This window comes from Denticeps clupeoides, unplaced genomic scaffold (genome assembly GCF_900700375.1).
Source record: "Denticeps clupeoides unplaced genomic scaffold, fDenClu1.1, whole genome shotgun sequence".
NCBI lineage: Eukaryota > Metazoa > Chordata > Actinopteri > Clupeiformes > Denticipitidae > Denticeps > Denticeps clupeoides.
This window is the reverse complement of record NW_021630092.1, coordinates 105338-127402: the sequence shown is the minus strand read 5'-3', so window position 1 is coordinate 127402 and position 22065 is coordinate 105338. Positions and strand designations below refer to the sequence as shown.

At 46.2% G+C, this 22065-nt stretch overlaps 2 protein-coding genes across 11 annotated transcripts; one reads left to right on the top strand and one right to left on the bottom strand.

The window, feature by feature from the left end:
- Positions 1 to 41: 41 nt before the first annotated feature.
- Positions 42 to 18685, bottom strand: coro1ca (coronin, actin binding protein, 1Ca). Of its 6 annotated transcripts, XM_028968749.1 has the most exons (14): positions 17648 to 18676; positions 17377 to 17439; positions 16682 to 16877; positions 14155 to 15397; positions 8761 to 8960; positions 6002 to 6124; positions 5695 to 5824; positions 5425 to 5606; positions 4786 to 4905; positions 4568 to 4672; positions 4347 to 4492; positions 3502 to 3559; positions 2915 to 3157; positions 42 to 1035 (listed from the first exon to the last, which is right to left on the bottom strand). In XM_028968749.1, exons 4-14 carry the CDS (start codon positions 15389 to 15391, stop codon positions 916 to 918), a joined length of 2664 nt encoding a protein of 887 aa, XP_028824582.1. In that variant the 5' UTR covers positions 15392 to 15397; positions 16682 to 16877; positions 17377 to 17439; positions 17648 to 18676; the 3' UTR covers positions 42 to 915. The 6 variants fall into 6 exon arrangements, with proteins under 6 accessions (XP_028824582.1, XP_028824581.1, XP_028824585.1 ...); XM_028968748.1 differs by having other exon boundaries at positions 16682 to 18676; XM_028968752.1 differs by lacking the exons at positions 14155 to 15397; positions 16682 to 16877; positions 17377 to 17439; positions 17648 to 18676 and adding an exon at positions 12564 to 12690.
- LOC114783326 (D-amino-acid oxidase) lies at positions 16558 to 22033 on the top strand. 5 transcript variants are annotated; one of them, XM_028968758.1, is made up of 12 exons: positions 16558 to 16625; positions 18108 to 18229; positions 19359 to 19548; positions 19621 to 19735; positions 19805 to 19881; positions 20460 to 20525; positions 20612 to 20666; positions 21089 to 21193; positions 21277 to 21359; positions 21467 to 21584; positions 21689 to 21787; positions 21867 to 22033. In XM_028968758.1, the coding sequence occupies exons 3-12, from the start codon at positions 19361 to 19363 to the stop codon at positions 21990 to 21992; spliced, it is 1032 nt and encodes a 343-aa protein (XP_028824591.1). In that variant the 5' UTR covers positions 16558 to 16625; positions 18108 to 18229; positions 19359 to 19360; the 3' UTR covers positions 21993 to 22033. The 5 variants fall into 5 exon arrangements, with proteins under 5 accessions (XP_028824591.1, XP_028824590.1, XP_028824589.1 ...); XM_028968757.1 differs by having other exon boundaries at positions 16560 to 16853; XM_028968756.1 differs by having other exon boundaries at positions 16560 to 18229.
- Positions 22034 to 22065: the final 32 nt, after the last annotated feature.

The following is a 22065-nucleotide window of genomic DNA, read 5'->3' as shown; positions in this document are numbered from 1 at the left end:
AGGGAGTGTCTACAAGGAGGGACATAATGCGGACCAGGATGGAAAGGTGTGTTGTGTTCTTTATTAATGAACAGACATGTACATGCGACCTCAGCCCCAGCAGAGGTTCTCTTACGTTCCAGTCTGGGGGCAAGCTGAAGGTTTTCACCCTCACATTCATCCACTATTACTGACACATTTCATATTCAACGTTTCCTTCATACTTAAAGCAGGGCCCAATGAAGAAGAATGTGAGCGACGAGCATCGTTCTTTACTGGTTGAGGCAACAGGAATGCCGTAAGTGGGGAAGAAGAAAGATGAGAAGATGTCGGGAGGCTTCTTTCAACTACCAGGGATCCCAACTTGTCCAACAGGTCTCATCAAAACAGGCGAGATGAAGGGGAGGAGAAGAAAAAAAGCTGAAACCAGGGTTAGGAAAACCATGTCAAGATAAGGAACTGTAAGAGCGACCTTCATCCACCATCCAACCACACAAAATTCATCCTGCATTATACATGGAAAAATGCATCACAGAATATAAAGATCTACTTCTAGTGATGATTGATCATTCATATGTATTCATATCCATCAATGTCAGTCTTTTACACATCAGCATTTTTCAACGTTGGTTTAATTTGTTGGACAGAACAAAAACCACCTGACCCACACTGCTCCATGGTACTTTACTTTACGTACGAGTTTTTAAAAAGTGAAACAAAGCGTGGGGATGCGTTACTGTGGAAGAACATCTTCATTTCATCTCAACTTTATATGTTGCAGTGTAAAAAAACAGAACACTGTGGCGCGCCCAGCAGGAATGTGGGAATGTTGTCGGAATCTGTTGCTATGCTGTCGTCAGTCATGGAGATTGGCAGTGACTGGTCCCGCCCACATCCCAGCCAAGCGAAGCTCCTCACAAGCGGAAGATCAGGCCTCTAGATGTCCATCTTGGACAACTGATCCTCGAGTTTGGACAACCGCTTGTCATGGCTGCTGACAAGATCTTTGATGGCTTTGATCTCCGCTAAGATTTCATCCAATTTGGCTTCATTTTTCTACAGATGGGAAAAACAGAAAAAATTAGAGGGACCAGTGTCACATCGAGCCGTGAGGGTGACGACTTGTTCATCACACTCAAACATGTGCTGGCAGAGTGGTGGACATCACTACAGATGTGGGTGGTGCAGGAGGTGCAGATCCAGCAGCCTGACTCCAGTGATTACAGACTATACAGGGCTGGAAATAGAGTCTGGGTGGAGCCGCTGCACTGAGGTCGAAAGCCCAAAATGGATTGGCCCTGGACTACTGGGGTGACTTGTTAACAGACTACTGCCCCCCCATGAAATGAAAAGACTGCGGGTTCTACAGAACTTCTGCTACAGAAGTCCCCTGCTCTGGGACATTCCAGTACAGTTAAAACTCATCTCACGTCCAGGCTGGGACTCACATTCTACACAGGCATCTACCTTAACCACCCGAGGCTAATCTGTCTCTCTCAGAGTTGCACTGACACCCACTGTCCCCTCACTCCACCCTGGAAGGATGTCCCTCTCTCACATGTTTTCCTTGTGTGAAGAAGGGTCAAAGGGTGTTGGGTGTCAACTATAGGGTCTGTCAAAGACAATTGAAACAAACTGTACGTGGAAAAGAAATGAATGTGTTCCTCTGTGCTTGACCCTCAGGTTCTGGACCCCCAGTCTACAATCCACCATCCAAATGAATAAAAACTCTGTCCGTGTGTGTGTGAATGAAGCCCTTCCCTTCATAGCAGGGGCTAAAAAGTAATGAAATAGCTGAAAATAAAATTGTCCTTTCGTTAATACTCGGTTGACAGCCAGAAGGCTTGAACTCATGGACGTCACCAGATACTCTGGTCCATCGTGGTTTCATCCCAGGAATGAATCTTGCCTTTCTATTCTTGAGTCGTATAAGAGTCTTGCACCTTGCAGAGCATCGTCTGTTTTTACTTCTTTCTGTAAAACTCGGACATTGATATACCTGGACACTTATGGTGTGAGTGAGTGGCAGAGAGAGAGAGAGAGAGAGAGAGAGAGAGAGAGAGACACTTATGGTGTGAGTGAGTGGCAGAGAGAGAGAGAGAGAGAGAGAGAGAGAGACACTTATGGTGTGAGTGGCAGAGAGAGAGAGAGACTGACTGACACTTATGGTGTGAGTGAGTGGCAGAGAGAGAGAGAGAGACTGACACTTATGGTGTGAGTGAGTGGCAGAGAGAGAGAGAGAGAGACTGACTGACACTTATGGTGTGAGTGAGTGGCAGAGAGAGAGAGAGAGAGAGAGACACTTATGGTGAGTGAGTGGCAGAGAGAGAGAGACACTTATGGTGTGAGTGAGTGGCAGAGAGAGAGAGAGACACTTATGGTGTGAGTGAGTGGCAGAGGGCTGAGTTAAAGTCTGAGAGCTGTGGGAAGGAAGGATTTCCTGTGGCTTGTTGGTCTATTGCTGAAGAACCTCCTCTGCCCTCCACAGCACCGTGCAGCGGGTGATCTCTTTCTCAGGATGCACCAAACTTCAGATTTTGCCACTCCTAATGTCATAATAGCCATTTATGAGGAACTTTTTTGGTTTCACAGCGGCTCATTTGCATGCTAACAGCGATTGGATATTTAGCTGGGGGGAGGATCTGCAGAGCACGAACAGAACCGAGGGGAAACCTTTTCAGCTAGTAAATCTTGTTCATATTCAGGGGGCGCTGCCCCATCTTGCCCCAGCGTTGAGTCTTTTGGCCCTTTTATTAAGAAGGAGGCGCATGTTAAGTATATTGTGGATACCACCAAATGGTCCATTATATAGATATAATTGGGATACATTTCAGTAAGCAGGTACAAAAATTAAACTGATCAATATATCTGGACCTAACAGTATAGCAGTAAGCAAGGCTGGCATCACCTTTCACTGGTTTTCAGGTTTACTCACAATGGAAGGAGTGGGCGTGGCCATCTTGGCAGCTGGGTCTGTGTTTTCACAGTTTTTGCTCAGCTTATTGTCCAGGATATTCTTCTTGACGACCTTGAGGTCTCGGTTTTTGCCCGGGACGTATCCGTGCTTTAGGGAGATGAGGATGGGGTCTCCGTTCTTCCCCTCATACCAGTCCTCAGCTTCCAGAGCGCAGTCAGGCCCGGCGGTGTCGGGGTACAGGTCATCCTGAAACAGGTCCGACTGAGAAGACACATTAAATACGGTCTGATAAACATTTACACTTGGTTTCATGCACTTTTACATGGTACCAGCCTAGTGGGTAGCACCAGACCCAGGTTCAAACCCCACTTACTACCATCGTGTCCCCCTGAGTGTCTCCAGGGGGACTGTCCCTGGCTTTGTTGTTGTTGGTCACTGCAGCAGAATAGACAAACACGTGCGTGTTCATCTCTGAACAAGATGCACACACAACATGGACATCTAGCCTGTAAAGGTCTCAGGGAGGGGACGCCTTCTTTACACACGTTGTCATGTTTTCAGTGTTCAGCTTATTGAGGAGTGAAAGATGAAAAATAAAATCTCACTTTTCTAGGAACAGTCATGATGATGGGCTCACACTTTCTCTCATGCAGTTTATAGAACCTAAGAACAGTCAGAACACACACTTCTTGTTATACACAACTCGTGCAGCAAACTGAACATTTCACAGTGTTAAAAAATGCTAGATGTAATCATTTATTTAATTTTTTACTCTATTGTACAGGGCGGGCCATTTACATGGATACACCTTAATAAAATGGGAATGGTTGGTGACATTGAACACATTTTATAAGTGGTCAGAAACTTGTAAATAACTCATGAAAGAATAAAGTTACGTTAAAACCAAGTTTTTCTTGTGAAATTACCAATAAATTTGATGTGTCACATGACCCTCTTCCTATTGAAAAAACAAAAGTTTGATCCAAGATCAAACTTCTAAACTTCTAAATGGCCACTATGGTCACCACCCATCTTGAAAAGTTTGCCCCCTCACATATACTAATGTGCCACAAACAGGACGTTTTATTAAGGTGGATTTTATTAAGGTGGATCCATATAAATGTCCCACCCTGTACATTGTGGTTGTTCTTTATGCTGTGCTTGAGAGACCTCATGGACCGGAATCTAATTTCCTGTATGCGTTCACTCACATACTTGGCCAAAAAAGACGATTCTGACCCTCATCATTAAAGAAACACTTATCAACCAATGCAAATTAAATTTTATTTCTCTACCTCTCACTCAACATCCAAGAATTCCATATTTTTAAAGTGCTGGCCTCTTTTGCATTGGAATTCCCAGACTACACCAGAGCCCTGAAGCTCTGCTGCCCTCTAGTGGTGACCCCCAGCACCTCCTGCACACCCCTGTCCACCACGCCTCCACTAACCGCGCAATCTCACACTTGTTCACATCCAGGCCTCTCTTGGGCATGTATCCCATGCCCCTCTGGGGCTCCTTGGTGGTGAAGGTGTTGAGGTAATGCACAAAAGGCGCCTCGTCTGTGATCTCGAAATAGCGGATGCTACTGTCGCCCTGCATACGTGAGAAAAACACGAATTTAAAATAAGGGCAGGAATATTAAAAGCCACTGCAGACGCCTGTACTCACTTTTCCACACAGGTAGACAACGTTAGTGTCTGGATCGTAGAAGGGCAGCAGGACCCCGTTGCTCGTGTCCATTTCATGCACTGTGATCGGTTCTTCCATGTTTTCCTAATAAAGAAATAACTGGTTAAATGCAGAGGACACGTTTCATTGTGCGACTTGTAGGCGGAAAGTCATAGTTTGGCATCATGCTGGATGGTAGGATGCAGATGTTCACCCACGGGGTTCCAGAGGGCCAGCTGCCTCTCACTCATGCGGCTGAAGCCGGTGGTGAACACGTTCCCGTCAGACAGGAAGATGGCCCGCATCGGTCGAGCTCCCTCATGGGCTTTTTCTCTCTCCTGACACACACACACACACACACACACACACACACACACACACACTTTTTTCATAAATGATGTCATTTTAGTAAATAAAAGCTTACATGACAGAATCTGATTTCATGGGGCAGCGAAGTGATTAGTTGTCACATGCGCACCCAGGTCGCACAATGAAACGTGTCCTCTGCATTTAACCAGTCACCCTTTTTTAGCGGGTAAGAAAACGACCCCATAATGCCACTGAGCTCCCCGGGACCCCGTCATGGTGCCCACTGTCACCAAGGGTGATGGTTAAATACAGAGGACACGTTTCACCGCGTCACCGTGTGCTGTGCTGCAGTGTCTCACAGTGACAAAAACTACCTCTTCCACCTTTTTGCGTACGACTGTATGTCTGGGTTCTTTTGATAGGGTGGTAGTAGCCTAGCGGGTATGAGCCAGAGGTTCCAGGTTCGAACCCCACTTACTACCATCGTGTCCCTGAGCAGGACACTTAAACGTACATTTTTTGGAAGGGAAACACAAAGATTCTCTTACGGCGAGCAGCTCCTCTTTGCGAGGGTCAATTATTCGGATCTTTTTGTCTTTGCAGGAAGTACAGATGAGGCTGCCGTTGCGATTCCAGCAAACGCTGTAGATCAGGTCCGGGTGCTGATCCTCCAGCGTTACGAGGGCCTCGCCAGTCCCCACGTTCCAGATGAAGATGACATTATCACAGCCTGAGGGACAGACGAGGTAGAAAGGCGCGGTGTTGGTGGAAGATTTTAGCTGATTGGGAGGCGAGTCCAGCAGAAGCGGCGTTCTCACCAGCACTGAGCAGGACGTTGCGAGAAGTGGGGTGCCAGGTCACAATGCCCACTCTCTTGGAGTGACCTTCTAAAACCACGACGGGCTCCGACAGAGATGTGACGAGGCCATTCTCCGGGACCTGCCACACCTGACAAGAGGGTAAACACATGCAGTTCTGGAGTACCAGCGATGAAGACTGAATGGTGACCAGGCAACTGGTTTCCTCCTTTCAACAGGAGATGCCGAGAGAGAAGGTCTCTTCAGTGACCCCACTTCCTTCCATGCCCTCCTGCACCCGGCCTCCCAGGTGTGGGAATAGGCTTACCATGACGGCACAATCCTCAGACCCGCTCGCAATCACATGATCGTTGTGTGGACACCAGTCGATGTCCAACACTGGTCCCGTGTGACCACACACCGTCGGGTAGGACTTGTCAATGCGGCCCGCCTGGAAGAAAGGCAGCATGGTCTTGTAATCAGGTCTACAGCGTTTCCTTTAAACAGTAAATGTCATTAAATATCTGTACATTAGTAAAGTAATGCTAGTAATGCTAGTTAAGTACAGATACTTTAACTTCACTACATTGCATGCAGCTCCATGCCAAACCGGTCTCTGGTGTTTTAATGTTGGTGGGAACCAGCGGCAAGTTTATTTTCCAAAGAGAGTGAAATTAAAAAGTGCAGAAAAATCTAAATAACTAAACTTCTCCTGACCACACACCCTTTATTGAACAGTCACAATAGATTCATCTCACGGAAATTGTTTCCTTTCATTGTTTTATACTTGTGATGAATATAGTAAAAAATAAAAAAAAAAAGATTCTCACATACTTCGATAATAAATCGATATTTAATCGATGTATTTGATATATTTATTCAATATATTTATATCAATCCTTAAATTCCAGTGTTGCATCAGCCGGTTCTACAGCGGACAGCCTCTCACCGGCAATCAAAAGTAAGAGCAGTCTCAAGTATTTCAGATATCAACACGATGAAGGAGAAAAACCAAAAGATGTGGACCAGCCTGTTTGCAAGAAATGCTTCAAAGTTGTCGCTGTCAAAGCGAGCACAACGACAAACTTAGCGAAGCATTTGGAAGACCATCACTCGCAATTCTATAGTTTCGGGAGTGGAGTAAAGTAGTTGTTCAAGCGCCTGATATGAATATTTTAATTGCTACGGTCAAGCAATACTGTTGAATAAGAAAGGCCGAGCCTTCACTTTTATGTGTGTTTTCCAATTACGTAATTGCACAACGTGCATGAGAAGTTTTTTTTTTTTTTTTTTTATAGTTTGGCTCAAAACATTATTAATTTATTTATTCATGTGAAAGCAGTATATAATACCATCCTTTATATCAGTATAGGGTTCGAAATTTCTGTATCAATGATCATTTGTAATCATTTTAATGAACATCAGACATTCTGTTGTGCTTAAGTGATGGGGCAGTGGTGGAAAGCAGACCAAGGAGCCACTGAGGTGCCCTTGATGAAGGTTCCGTCCCCACACACTTCTCCCCGGCCTCTGTCATGGTGCCCACTGTCACTAAGGGTTATGTTCAATACAGAGGACACGTGTCACCATGTCACTGTGTGCTGTGCTACAGTGTTTCACAATGACAATCACTTCACTGGCACTTCTTTTCACCTAAATTCAGGTGAATAATCAAGAGTGCTCTTTCAAAACTAATCATTTTGGTACATATGTACATTCAGAGGCAAATACCTTTGTGCTCTAAAATCGACTCAGAAGTATAAAAGTAAGTAAAATGTAGCTCAGCAGATTAATAAAATTGGGAAAAAAAGCTTAATTCTCTGTTAGTCATGGTCCGAAACACACACTAAAATAGTCAGTGTTAAAAATGGAGGGTAGTATGGCAAACCGTAACCACATCCAGCAGTGGTGGCCTAGCGGTTAAGGAAGCGGCCCCGTAATCAGAAGGTTGCCGGTTCGAATCCCGACCCGCCAAGGTGCCACTGTGCAAAGCACCGTCCCCACACACTGCTCCCCGGGCGCCTGTCATGGCCGCCCACTGCTCACTCAGGGTGATGGTTAAATGCAGAGGACAATTTTCACTGTGTGCACCGTGTGCTGTGCTGCTGTGTATCACAAGTGACAATCACTTCACTTTCAAAGTAACCATTTAAGAGCGATATTGTGATCTTATGTTACAGTTAAACAAGCTGGATTCTGTTCCAGTGACGGTCGAGTAAATGAGCTGTGCACAATATCTTACAACTGCGATAAAATTCCAAGTAATACTACAGTAACGGTTACGGGCATCCGCTAAATGCCAGTTACTGGGAATTGGACCATTGTTTTGGGGGGAGGGTGGTCCTAAAAAGGAAGAAAGTAATAGAATAACTAATTACTGCAGGTAAATGTGTCAATTTTGGCCAAACTGCTGTTATTATTAAAATATAGAAATATTAATTTTGTTTATTTTCTATTTATAATTTCTTAAGCTTTTTTTTTCTTTCATTAATCATTTTATTGCTAGTCCATCTTTTTCCACATCCTGTGATAGACTATCAACACCAGAAATGTGCCAGTGCTTCGTTCCAGTATGTCTTTTACACGGTCCCACCATAGATGACCAAGTGCTCTTCACTTGCGTTAGTGCTTGAAGAGTCAAACTAGGACCCAGAAATGTCATTGTTTAGTGAAAACAAGGACCAGTTCATTATTCAGCCACTGCAGCGTGGTGGACATGTATGTCACGTGATGCCACGTGTGACGTGGGAAGAACAGGTTCCTGTCACTCCACTCACGTGCAGTATTCGGAGAATACTTCATATATTCATTTCATACTTTTATTTTTGTAATGTTCAAAGCAGATAAATGTTACTTGACAATTGTGCAGTGAACAAAAGACAAAACACTTTTCTCATGTCTTAACATAGTACAAGAAAGTACAATAAAATCCTTCTAATCACTCAAAAAATTGTTAAACTTTCATAAAAATGTAGTCATGTGTATGAATGAAATTCTCCAGGCTTGGACACGTTTTATAAGTACTGAATTTACAGAATGTCCACGTCCCAACGCCACGTCTGTTAGACTGAACCAATCAGAACCTACCTTAGAAAGAGGAAGCACTAGAAAGGCTCCACCCCCACTGGCCTCAACGATAATGGCAACAAATTTTGGGTTCACGGCACAGAAGGCACTGTCCCACGTGACCCGTGACACCCTGATGTCATCGTAGCACTGGTCATTCTTCACTGCTTGGCCAAACACATGTCGAAACTTGCTCTGCCGCACAACTCGTCTGAACATATCTGCAAGAGACATTTTGATAAAACATCACAAAGTCATAAAGGGTGAAGTGCAGATTGTTTCCTATGCAGATGTAGTCTCTCATGTGAGAGAGGAGAAGACTTCAGAGGAAGCAAAGCAGGAGGTGATGTTGTAGAACGGGAATGATGTTGCCAGGTTTGTCTGCTGAAGGCTGTATTACGAGACAGGATAATACATCTATACATTATATATCTGTAGATCATTTCATGACTGTTTCAACATCTACTGCTATTCTAGTTTTCTGCCTAGCTGAGCGAATGAACTGGATTAATGAGCTTTAAAAAGCCACTTAACACGCAAACCCTCCCAGTGGCGGGTTCAAACTCTTATGCATGAACTTGCTGGCCTGGTTTTTGTGACGCCACCTCAATCCTGTACACAGCAGCACCAGTGTGAACAAATTCCTGCTGAAATTCCATTCCTCAACAATGATGCCAAAGCCTCCTCCCCTTCCTGACCACCGCGTCTTTCACAGTGGAGCATTACAATATTTAACAGTCTGTTATGGAGACATGCAAGAGCATATCATGAAGTCTTCCAGTCCCAACTATCATCATGATAAGATGCAGTCAGAAGGGGATCGATTAGTGGCGGCTAATTCCCGGCCGACTGGACCACATCTTCACCAGTGACCAGCTGCTAAGCCGATGGGAGCGCGACATGGTCTATTCAACATCCTTATTGTAGAGGAACATAAAGTGACGAGGTCTTACAGTGGATTGTACCATTCCATCATGTTTAAAAAAACCACATTCCCCCTAAATTTCTTCCTTTATTAATAGGTCACACATCGCAGGTTCTCGCAGAACCACATGTGGTGTGGTTAGTAGCTCACATCTGGGGTTGATTCTGTCATATACAGGGTGGCCATTCATATGGATCCACCTTAATAAAATGGGAACGGTTGGTGACATTAACGTCCTGTTTGTGGCACATTAGTATATGTGAGGGGGGGAACTTTTCAAGACGGGTGGTGACCATAGTGGCCATTTTGAATCCAACTTTTGTTTTTTCAATAGGAAGAGGGTCATGTGACACATCAAATTTATTGGTAATTTCACAAGAAAAACAATGGTGTAACTTTATTCTTTCATGAGTTATTTACAAGTTTCTGACCACTTATAAAATGTGTTCAATGCCACCAACCATTCCCATTTTATTAAGGTGTATCCATATAAATGACCCACCCTGTATTTTGTATGAAATGTCACTGCATTTGTAATTTCTTCCCTTCTCACATGGAGGCATTTTCCCCATTCACTGCAGAAATTAATTGTGGGTCTGTCACTGCGCATTGAATGTAAAACTCCAGCCAATCAGATGTGTTCATGCAGAATTAAGATGGCAGTGAATCGATGATTGGTTGCCACTCCGCTACTCGAACGCCATCAGTTGGGTTCACAAATGTATGCAGTTTAGCAAGTGCCAATATCTTTTATGCAAATTAAGAATGATAATGGTTTTAGGACTAAACCCTGAGGGACTGCACATTGGACACGGGTCCATGTTGACTGTTCCTCTAATAACAGTTTGTATGGGACGTCACAAGATTAATCTGAATCTCTAAAGAGACAAATACATGTAAAGAGGTGAAGAAGTGAAGAGATGCTGGTCTTCAGAGACAAGACAGAGGATAATGGAGGGAATCTGGATTTCCAACAAACAATAATCTGCCGGAGCCATCCTACAGTATACGGTAAAGTGCGACAATACTGAATCACCGTGGACTTTGTTCTCATCAAACAAGTTTATCAAGATTCCAGTCAGGGCTGCAACACACCCTTCCATAAAAGAACATCAGATGATGATAAATTATTACATTGAATCCATGATCATGAGGGGATTTTTTTTAACGATTGTCATATATAATATAAATAAACTAATAAAAATTAATATTATAGTCTGTCATTTACTATTCAAGATTATCCCAGCGAACGTGACCACGCCCACTACCAACACGCAGGTTATCAGGCGCTTTAATTCCTAGTGAACGTGACCACGCCCACTACCAACACCAACATGCAGGTTATCAGGCGCTTTAATTCCTAGTGAACGTGACCACGCCCACTACCAACACCAACATGCAGGTTATCAGGCGCTTTAATTCCTAGTGAACGTGACCACGCCCACTACCAACACCAACATGCAGGTTATCAGGCGCTTTAATTCCAGCGAACGTGACCACGCCCACTACCATCACCAACACACAGGTTATCAGGCGCTTTAATTCCTAGTGAACGTGACCACGCCCACTACCACCACCAACATGCAGGTTATCAGGCGCTTTAATTCCTAGTGAACGTGACCACGCCCACTACCATCATGCAGGTTATCAGGCGCTTTAATTCCAGTCAACGTGACCACGCCCACAGTGGCAGTAGGTGTCATTTTCTGTAAATTTCAGCATGGTTACGGTCACACTACAACTTGTCGCAACAGTCAAAACAGTAATGAGAATCAGAAAAAAAAGCATCTTTAAAACAACAAGCACCATCAATAAAATCCAAATGATGTTCAGCCCAGGTCAGCTGTTTCCTCTCCAGCCACCGGTCGCTTCCTGCATCACAGGCCTGATTTTACACTGAAGCTTGACCATTTCCTGTTCAGATCCTACAGCAGGTCACCAACCAGACCACAGATCATCCAGATCATCTCGATCTTCAGAAACTAGGGCGTGGCTGCAACCGCCAACCTGAACCTTCAACCCAATCTTCTGATGGTACAACTGTGTAATGTGGAGTCATTGCAGCGACCAGCAAAACACCCCCAACTTTTCCTGGAACTTCCCGTCTTCTTTGAAGAATATTGGTGTTCATTACTGCAGTATCTGGACAGGAAGTGAACTTGGTCCAATACTGAACTTAAAACGTTCTGACAGGGTGAACGATCAGGGAGGGTCCCCGGTACGGGTCAGAACGGCGGGGTCCCCCGGTGCGGGTCAGATCGGCGGGGTCCCCGGTACGGGTCAGAACGGCGGGGTCCCCGGTACGGGTCAGAACGGCGGGGTCCCCGGTACGGGTCAGAACGGCGGGGTCCCCGGTACGGGTCAGATCCGCGGGGTCCCCGGTACGGGTCAGAACGGCGGGGTCCCCGGTGCGGGTCAGATCGGCGGGTTCCCCGGAACGGGGTCCCCGGTACGGGGTCAGAACGGCGGGGTCCCCGGTACGGGTCAGAACGGCGGGGTCCCCGGAACGGGTCAGATCGGCGGGGTCCCCGGTACGGGTCAGATCGGCGGGCTCCCCGGAACGGGTCAGATCGGCGGGCTCCCCGGTACGGGTCAGAACGGCGGGGTCCCCGGTACGGGTCAGAACGGCGGGGTCCCCGGTACGGGTCAGATCGGCGGGCTCCCCGGAACGGGTCAGATCGGCGGGGTCCCCGGTACGGGTCAGAACGGCGGGGTCCCCGGTACGGGTCAGAACGGCGGGGTCCCCGGTACGGGTCAGATCCGCGGGCCACCAGCGGCACTCCTGGACTTCAGTCCGGCATCAACACGTGTTATTCCGGGGAAAACAAACTTCAGCGGCTCAACACGAAACCCGGCGGGCGGCCGAACCCGAACCCGCCGCGGTGGCGGCCACCCTTACCTACTCGGCGAGGGAACGAGGGCGACTGACGGGGGGATCCTGCAGCCTGTCCGGTGGCGCTCCAGCGTGCGGCGGGGTCCTCCTCTCCTTTCCCTGGATTAGGGACCAATGCGCCGGAAACAGCCGCGACTCCGCCCGCCCCCCCGGGATAAAAGCTCCGTGATTGGAAGGCCGGGACTGAGCGACAGCCCATCCAGCCAATCAGAGAGCTGGACGGACTCTCAGGTGGTTTATCTGTTTTTTAAGTGAAGTAAAGTGAAGAGTTTAAGAAGTTTTTGCGGAAAAGGTTCCGATAAACTGGATTTAATTCGCATTCATTCTACAAGTATGTAAAGTAGGAGAAGCAACAGAGAACCGCAAGTTGGTAGTAGCCCAACACAGACAGTGTTAAATTCACCCTAGTTAGGCTGTCCTAGTTAGGGTACCGGGCCACTGTAGCCCCAATATTCCACTGTTACCACATATTTCAGTATCGGTCGTACGATGCCACCGGCAGACCCCAGTGAAGAGACCAGCAGATAAATCCTGGTTCCAGACAACTGATAAACGAGGACATGTAATGTCCACCATGACACTGGACTAGAACCTACTCTGCCCTGTCCAGCACCTCCAAACATGGACAGATGCTCTTTACTACACTTTGGACTTCTCCACCTCTACAACTGTAGGACTTTCTCTCTTATTGGACGAATTGTCTCAGCCATTGCACTCCGGTGAATTCCCCAAATGTGGAAATCTTGTTCACTCTCCCCCCTAATTTGGCAGTGGTGGCCTAGCAGTTAAGGAAATGGCCCCATAATCAGAAGGTTGCCAGTTCGAATCACCAAGGTGCCACTGAGGTCCCCACACACTGGTCCCCGGCGCCTGTCTTGGTGCCCACTGCTCACCAAGGGTGATGGTTAAATACAGAGGACACGTTTCACTGTGTCACTGTGTGCTGTGCTTTCACAATGACAATAAGAAATAAATGTTGCTGTTGTTGTTGATGTTGTAACACACTGTGAACCAGAAGACCCAGGTTTAAACCCCACTTACTACCATCGTGTCCCTGAGCAAGACACTTAACCCTGAGTGTCCCCAGGGGGGGACTGTCAATGTAACCACTGATTGTAAGGCTCTCTTGATTAGAGCGTCTGGTAAATACTGTAAATGTAGAACTTCAAATGTAGAACCGTCTCTGGTTGGCCATTAGATGGCGCCATTTCTAAAAATGACTGATATTAAATGTAAGATATGAATTTTCTCACATTTACCTCATGGCATTTACCTTATGAACATTTGGAGCAGTTTAGTCATTTGGGTTAAATGTTTGACAAGTCTGAGTTTTTATTTGATATATATTGTGTGCGAAAATATTCTTCCCAACAAGACCAAAGGGGCTTCAACACAATGGCTGCATGTCGGGCTGTACATTATACTCCGAAAGAAATGGTCACTTCTTGGAAAGGCTTTTTGTTGTTTTCCAGATGCTTTAGTAGATGATTTTAATAGTATTTTCCAGTAATACTATTCATCATTCCCAGCTCATTCATTTCAGCTGCCATCTATTCTGTAACCAGCTAAACAAACCAAAAGCAAAGTTAAATCTTACCCTTTTTCTCCAGAGTGGGTTTCCTCTCAAGCGGCGAGTTTTGAGATCTTTTAGGATTGTCAAAGGCAGCCTTCATGAGCGCGACCTTCACCGTTCCAGCATCTGGAGCTTCTGAGGCCTTCAGCCAGTCCGGAGTCTGGACGCGCTCAGGAACCGCTGTGCTTCTTTGGGCCGAACGTTGTTCAGTCTGCTTCAGTCTCGAGTCCTCGTGTTTAGTGTCTTTTTCACGTTTGTTCTCATCTTCAGGGCACTGGTTGGTTTTCCAGAGGAGAAGTTTTTTTTCTGCGTTGTCCTCTTTTAGAGCCTGGTTCACGGTTTTTAAAAACGTCCCATCAGGCAAGTTCTTCTGTGTTTCCTCTGCAGACATAATCTTACTTAAGAGAAGGTCGCATTGTTCTATCATTCCTTTAATTTGTATTGAATGGTCTGTTTGTGTGGTGTCCTGCTGAGCAGCAGAATCTTGGGTGGACGTGCGGGTCGTAAGAAGAACTGACTGAGCTTCAGGCGGACACACAGCAGCAGCAAGGCGCTCGGTGGTCTCCAGGGTCTCCTGACTATTCACAATATCACATGCTTTAGGAGAACATCTGCTATTTGAGGTTTCCATCATCCCATTGCCACCAGCAGGGTGGTCTCCTTTATTCGTGTCTCCCTGTTGGTAATCAGAAAGGTTTGGGTTAATAAACTCCACCATGTCAGTTTGGTGAGTCTTCTTCTCCTCCTGAGATGCATGACTGGGATTGATGGACAACATTTCTGAGATGTCCGTGTAGTTGTTCCTTTTGTTCAGATCAGCAGATTCACTGTTGACATTGTCGGTGGTGGATCCAGGACATAAATCAGTATCTTCTCCACAGGATGACTTTTCAGCCTGGTGATCAGACAGCATGTTTCTCCTCACGCCGTACTCCTTCGCTGGATCACCACTGTGAATCAGGTTCAGCAGGTCAGGAGCTCTGTCCCCGTCCTCAGCCAGTGTGTCCATCCTCAGACTCTGCTTATCAGCCATGCCTTTCCTATCCTCGGCTTCCTCACTTTTCTCCTGTCCTGCTTCTCTGTGTCCCCCAGCTCTGTCAGTCATGTTCAGAGAACCGTGGTCAGTTCTTGTGTCATCTTGCTCCCAGATAGGTGTCTCTGCCTCTGAAGGGCCTTCAGACGGCTCCAGAAAGAGCTCTGTTCCTCCCACACCCACACGTGTGGCTCCTCCTTCCTCCTCCTTGGCTTGATATTGTCCCATCTCAGTCTGTAAAGGCAGATATGGTGTTATTTTACTCCACCCTGTCTCTGGAGTACCAAAGAACCCAGTTCTCTGTCTTAGTTTCACATGCAATCCCCTGCAGAGACATCCATTCAGGCGGGAACGTCCTCCTCCATCAGACTGTGAAGTGAATTTATTCATCACTCCTTTCCTCCACAACAGCAGAATTTGTGGAGATCATAGTGAATGTTGCTCAGCTGATCTGCCATGAAGACCCATTTCATGAATCCACAATCATCCAGTTGTTCATCAGTTCCAAACGAGTGCAGTATTTACACGGAGCTAAAGTCACTCTTAGACACTTGCCTATGATCCCAGGTTCAAACCCCACTTACTACCACCGTGTCCCTGATTAAGACACTTAACCCTGACTGTCCCTGTAACTGCTGATCGATAAATATATTGGTAAATAGAACTCTGTATGGAACTGCAGCACTACGTTTTTCTCCATCAGTAAAGCAGCCAGTCCCTGTCCTACAGTGTATATGATTTTGCCCACAATGCCTCCATTCAAGTGCCATAAGTGGACATTGAGACGGGACATGATCATGTGCAGCAGGGAGTTAGTGTCATGCTGGAAATCAGGTCTTCGAAATCTGAAAGGATTGTTTTCATGAGGAAACAAAATGTGGTATTTCAGCTGAAACTCATGACCTCAACACCGACATTAAATAGCGGTGAAACGGCCCACACACCAAAAACCAATCCTCTCTTCATCAGCAGCGTGTTCTCTAGTAACAATTTTGCTCATTATTTTCACACAAACACACATGCATGCAGGGTGCTAGGAGCCTAGCGGGTAACCAGAAGACCCAGGTTCAAACCCCACTTACTACCATCGTGTCCCTGAGCAGGACACTTAACCCTGAGTGTCCCCAGTGGGGGACTGTCCCTGTAACTACTGATTGTAAGTCGCTCTGGATAAGGACGTCTGGTAAATGCTGTACATGTAAAAACAATCACCATGGAAGACGAGGAATGATTAAAAAGCTGCATTTTATGAAATTCTGGGCTCACTGGCTGCTGGGTCTGACCATTTCTCAGCCCCACAACTGCCTCATTGTTCCACGCTGAGTTCCCAGTCGCTTAAGACGAATCACTTGATTGCCTTGTGCTCCAACTCTGTCTTCTCAATGCATGCATCACGCAGGAACACAGCAGAACCTTCCCTGATCGATGGTGAACGTCAGTGTTGATGCCAGGGTCAGACCAGGTGTGTGTGTGTGTGTGTGTGTGTGTGTGTGTGTGTGTGTTACAGCAGTCGCTTACCTGACAATGCTGTGACTGAGATGATGACTTCAGGTCTTTTTGCTTGGATGAGCGATGAGCTCTTTCCTCCGACAGACAGGCTTTTATATGGACTCTGATGTCACATCCTCATTTGCTTAACTCCTCTTGACTGGGATGTGGCTCCACTGGACAACACTTGCCGATGTGCTCAGTAGGTTCATCATATTTTCTGTTACTTAAAAAAGATGATGTTGAACATGATCATCTGAGCAACTAAGCACCCTGTTAATCTAGTCCAGAGCAACAGTGTATTTGAGCTGATGAAGGATATTGAACTGTGATGAGGTCCATAAGAGAAGAGTAAACTGGGTGTCATGGTAACGCTGCTACATACATGGTTTATAGTAGAAGCAGAGAGGAACTAAGAGAACTGATTTCAGTTTCTCACATGATATGATGGGGATCATTACTGTAGGAGCTATTTATGATCACTTTGGGTCTAGTGTGTTGTTTTTGTTGATGACACCAGCATGAAAGACGTGTGTATTTTAATGCAAGTATGATATCTGTAATTGTCATTCCCTGGTCCTGGGGTGCATGTATGGATGCAGTGGAAGCAGCAGAGGAAGCAACAGGTCTACGGGACTGACTGAATGGATTAGTGTGACACAGTCCCGGGGCTCGCTCTGGGGCGAGAGGAGGACATGGTGGAGACAAGGGCAAACAGAGTCTACCGTGGCGTAGCTGTAGAGGAAAGCAGCATGCTGGAGAACAGCAAGCGGTCGGCACCAGACAGGCTTGTCGTAGACAGAAGCAGTAGGATCGTCAGGGACGTAGTGGTGGTACGTTGTCATCGGGGGCAAACAGAAGCAGACCAGAAAAATCCAAAAAGCTTAGTCAGGGACAATCAGTCAGGTTCAGGAATGGTTCACTACAATGTGATTAATTCAATGATGAGTTTGCGGTGTCCAAGATGGCCGCCACGTCTTCATATACAACACCAACCTCGGTCTCGTCCACTTCAGGCTCATCAGTGGTCATCATGCGCCGGTTCTGGCAGGTGGCGCTGTAGTGGTCGCACCCCGCAGTAAATCCAGTGGCCGTCGGTGAAAAGTACAAAGTTTAATGCAGGACACGGTGGAGCGGAGATGAAGGTTATTCATTAATCTTCACAGTTGCACAATAATCCCATCCTGGTCTGTTGGATGTCTCATGGTACAACTGTGATTGAACTACAGTTAACCTGTCAATATTTCTTCATTTTGAAAGATTTCAGCATGCCGATCAGAGCCTGGTGGACAAATAATTGTTTCAGTACGGTACTTTATTCTTAAGCACTGTCTCTAAAATTGTTTTATTTTAACCATAAATAAGATATTTTCTGTTATAATTAAAGATCCATGTCACCACAGAAAGTGCATTCTGCAAGTGTGCAAATCTCTCACAGTTTATAGTGATTTTGCAGGAGTTACTGTCGTAAGGTTACGTACATGAGCTACGGGAGGCTGTAAAACTGATGAATCATTGATGAAGATAGAAGAGCAGGGAGCTCAACCAAGAGCTCATCAGTCCCGAGAAGAGCCACAGGTAAGAGGTGTGAGAGTCAACCGAAAATGCATGACATACAATCAACCATTTGTTAGACATTAAGTACTGAAATATTGACCCGGATCTTATATTTACTGGCACGGGGTTTGGAGAGTATTTTTTGTTCTGATTAATAATTAGGATTATGTGCACTGTTGGCAGTATATGTTTTTGAACCTAGTTGCTCAAAACTAAACTAAACACGCTGCTTTTGTTTTAGTCAGTTTGTGCAGAATGCAGCTCTTTTAAACCGTTTGGTCTATCATGTCATATCTAGGCTCTTTGGACTGAAATTTGTAGCTTTTTTATGATTCAGCAAAACCGTCATCATCCCATGAGAACTCTCGCATTCGATTACTCACTCATTCTCTCATGCACTTGCATTCAACTACTCACTCATTCTCTCATGCACTCGCATTCGATTACTCACTCATTCTCTCACTCACTCTCTCATTCTATTACTCACTCATTTTCTCACTCTCTCATTCAACTACTCACTCATTCTCTCATGCACTCGCATTCGATTACTCACTCATTCTCTTGATCTCTCATTCTCACTCTATCATTCTCTCACTCACACTCTCATTCAACTACTCACTCATTCTCTCACTCTCTAATTCTCTCATTCAACTACTCACTCATTCTCTCACGCACTCGCATTCACGCACTCGCTTTCCTTCAAGGCCAATACCAATACCAATATTGGTGGTGCTCCTGCCATACCTGCTAACGTTATCCTGAGGGGTTACCCCGGTCTCCAACAAACACCCATTCTGCCCCTTCCACCCCAAAACCCCCCCACCCACACGGCTCTGAATCTCGGACTTCCTCCAGAGATGAAGCCGCCACATAAAGAAACCAGCCGACTGCAGCCTGTGTCACCGTGTGCTGTGCTGCGGTGTTTCACAATGACAATCACGTCACTTTTTCAAATGGAAATGTACACCGAAAAGCTCAAAATTGCTGTAATGTCAATCAACCAAACAAACCTGCTGTCAGAAGATTATATAAGTAATAAAAAATGAGCATTTACATATTTATATATATTTTTAAATAATATATAAATAATGAAAAATAAATCGCATTTGAAGCACTCTAATGAGAAACGACACCTCTGCCGGCTTCCCAGACATGCGGGTAGCCGTCATCGGCGCTGGAGTCAGTGGTCTCTCTACTGCTCAGAGCATCTACCAGCGGTTCCATGCCAGCGGACCTCTGACCATAGAGGTGCACGCGGACCGCTTCACCCCCCTCACCACCAGCGACGGGGCGGCCGGCCTCTGGCAGCCGTACCTGTACCATGGGAACGCGCAGGAGACGTGAGGAGGCTCCTTCAGTCCGTCCACCGTCCTGACCCCACTGGTTTATAATCAGGATCTCTGCCTACGCAGGCAGTGGAACAAGGAGACATTTGAACATCTGCTGAGCTGCCTGAGGTCTCCAGATTCTGTCAAGATGGGAATTTTCCTGCAGTCCGGGTACAACCTCTGCACTGAGACGGCGCCTGTGAGTACCTACCTGAGAAAGTGGACTTTTCAGCCCGCAGTGAAATAACACGGACGTGTTCTTCTGCAGGAACCGTCATTCCGAGACACCGTGCTGGGCTTCCGACAGCTCTCTGAACGCGAGTTAAAGATGTTCCCAGGATACAGGTACTACACACTCTATACACAGCAGTATCCTGTGTAGAGAGACAGTGACACGATAGCCCTGATCACCCTGATCAGTTTGTGAGGAAGCTATGTGGAGAAGTACGGGGAGTGTTGGTTGTTGGGCGGGGCCGAATGCAGTTATTGAGATTGGTGATTATTGGATAGATGTGGTTATAGGAAACACACAACCTAGCACCTCTCCAGAGGATTCTTCAGCTGGTCATTAGCAATGATAAAATACATAACTACGAAATGACGAAATGACAAAAGCAACATACATCACAAGCGCTGCTCCCGTCCAACTGTAATTGTCCAGGTACTTCCAGATAATTGGCGTTTAGGAGAGGAGCTGCTCTCTGAACAGATAGAAGATAAGAAGATCGTTCCACTATCTGAGGAGAACAGACTAGACGCTGCGTATGTCATTTGACAGATAGACCTGGACATCCCTGGCAGAGATGGTAGAGACGGTCCCAACGTGGACACGGAGGACGCAATCGCTCGACTTGTACACAAAAAGCACCCCGCCATCTCAGTCCATGACACTTGCTCATCTGACTTTTAATATTTCATTTAAGTTTTGGCTGGTTCAACACTGCGCTGATGGTGGAGGGAAGGACGTACCTGCCGTGGCTGATGGACTGGTGAGTAGAATCCAAACATCTAGCTGCAGAAGTAGATGTATCTGCATGTTCACATGTTAAAAGTCATTATTTCCTCCCTGGATTAGGTTGAGAAGCAGAGGGGTCCGCTTTTATCAGAGGAAAGTCAATTCGTTTGAAGAGGTTTGTTTTCTGCTGGAAATGTGAGCATGTTGATCTCCTTTTCTCAAAATTGATATGTTCATGAAAATCGCACATTCACTGTTCCATCCAACTTGTACCCATGTACCCGTCCCACTGGCAGCACTCCACTCCCCTGCCTCTGGTCTTCTCTGACCATAAATGTCTGGTTGTTCCTAAACGTCATCTCAGCTCAGGATGAGTTTCCAGATAAAAGTGGCAACACTTTCTGATCATTTGATGCCGTCCTGGTGTCTTTACATCTCCATTCTTTCTTAGATCTGCACTGAGCATACTTTTGACGTTTTATTGAATTCTGAAGGTTTTCCAGAAAGTCTACCAAGGACTTTGAATCGAATGATTGATTATTTCAGATCATATTAGAAAACAGGTTAATATTCCTTTGTTATCCTGTCTGTTGTCAGTTGGCGAACGACGGCGCCGAAGTCATTATAAACTGTTCTGGCGTGAGATCAGGAGACCTGCAGGCCGACCCAGAGCTCCAGCCTGGACGAGGACAGGTTGTGAAGGTCGGCTCTTGCTGATGGGAATCGGTCCTGGACGAGTTTCCTGGACGGACGGCTTTTAAGCTCTCGATTGTTGTGTATTACAGGTCTACGCTCCGTGGTTAAAGCACTGGATCCTCACCCACCACTTCACAGGGACTTTTAATAACTCCCCCTACATCATTCCAGGGTACCACGTCCACTCAGCACCGAACTGAGCTCCACATCGTCCATGATGAGAATTCTGGCGGGGAATCTAATCCATTCAACAGTATTTTTTTCTGTTTTGATCTTTAGGAGCGATCTGGTGACAGTGGGTGGGGTTTTCCAGGTGGGAAACTGGAGTGAACAGAACAGCTCAATAGATCACAGGAGGATTTGGGACGAGGCCTGCAAACTAGAGCCGAGCCTGCAGGTCAGATTTGGTGATTTTAAAAGTCGTAGCAAAGGAGCCTACGCTGCACGATAGACCACGTCACATGGTGGTGGAGGAAACTTATTCCGGGTTGGTCTTCTCAGCATGCCAAGATTGTGACAGATTGGTCAGGACTGAGGCCTGTGCGCAGTAAAGTTCGACTTACCCGAGAGACCATGCAAGTTGGACCGACCACTTTTGAGGTGAGGACTCCTGATTTCAGGCATCGCACATGCTGATCCTCAATTGTCCTTCTGTTGTTGAAATGACTAATATTGTCAGGTGATCCACAACTATGGCCATGGTGGCTACGGACTGACAATCCACCGCGGCTGCGCCCAGGAAGCTGCTCGGCTGTTCGGCGAAATTCTGCAGCAAAGAGGCTGGACGTCCAGATCACAATTATAACTTCAGAAAAGAGAATAAAGATGTGAAGAATCAGGAAATGATGAACTGTGAAGTGGAATGTATTATTCTGTTT

Bases quoted from the DNA above. Each gene is read 5' to 3' on its own strand.
- coro1ca (XM_028968748.1), bottom strand. From the start codon at position 15,391: ATGGGACAATATCAAGCCAAGGAGGAGGAAGGAGGAGCCACACGTGTG. The intron at 8,961-14,154 runs GTAAGATTTAAC...TGTCTCTTGCAG, and splicing joins ACCCACTCTGGAGAAAAAGG to ATATGTTCAGACGAGTTGTG. The intron at 5,607-5,694 runs GTGAGAACGCCG...TCTGTCCCTCAG, and splicing joins CAACGTCCTGCTCAGTGCTG to GCTGTGATAATGTCATCTTC.
- LOC114783326 (XM_028968755.1), top strand. From the start codon at position 19,328: ATGAGAAACGACACCTCTGCCGGCTTCCCAGACATGCGGGTAGCCGTC. The intron at 19,549-19,620 runs GTGAGGAGGCTC...CTGCCTACGCAG, and splicing joins CATGGGAACGCGCAGGAGAC to GCAGTGGAACAAGGAGACAT. The intron at 21,788-21,866 runs GTGAGGACTCCT...TAATATTGTCAG, and splicing joins TTGGACCGACCACTTTTGAG to GTGATCCACAACTATGGCCA.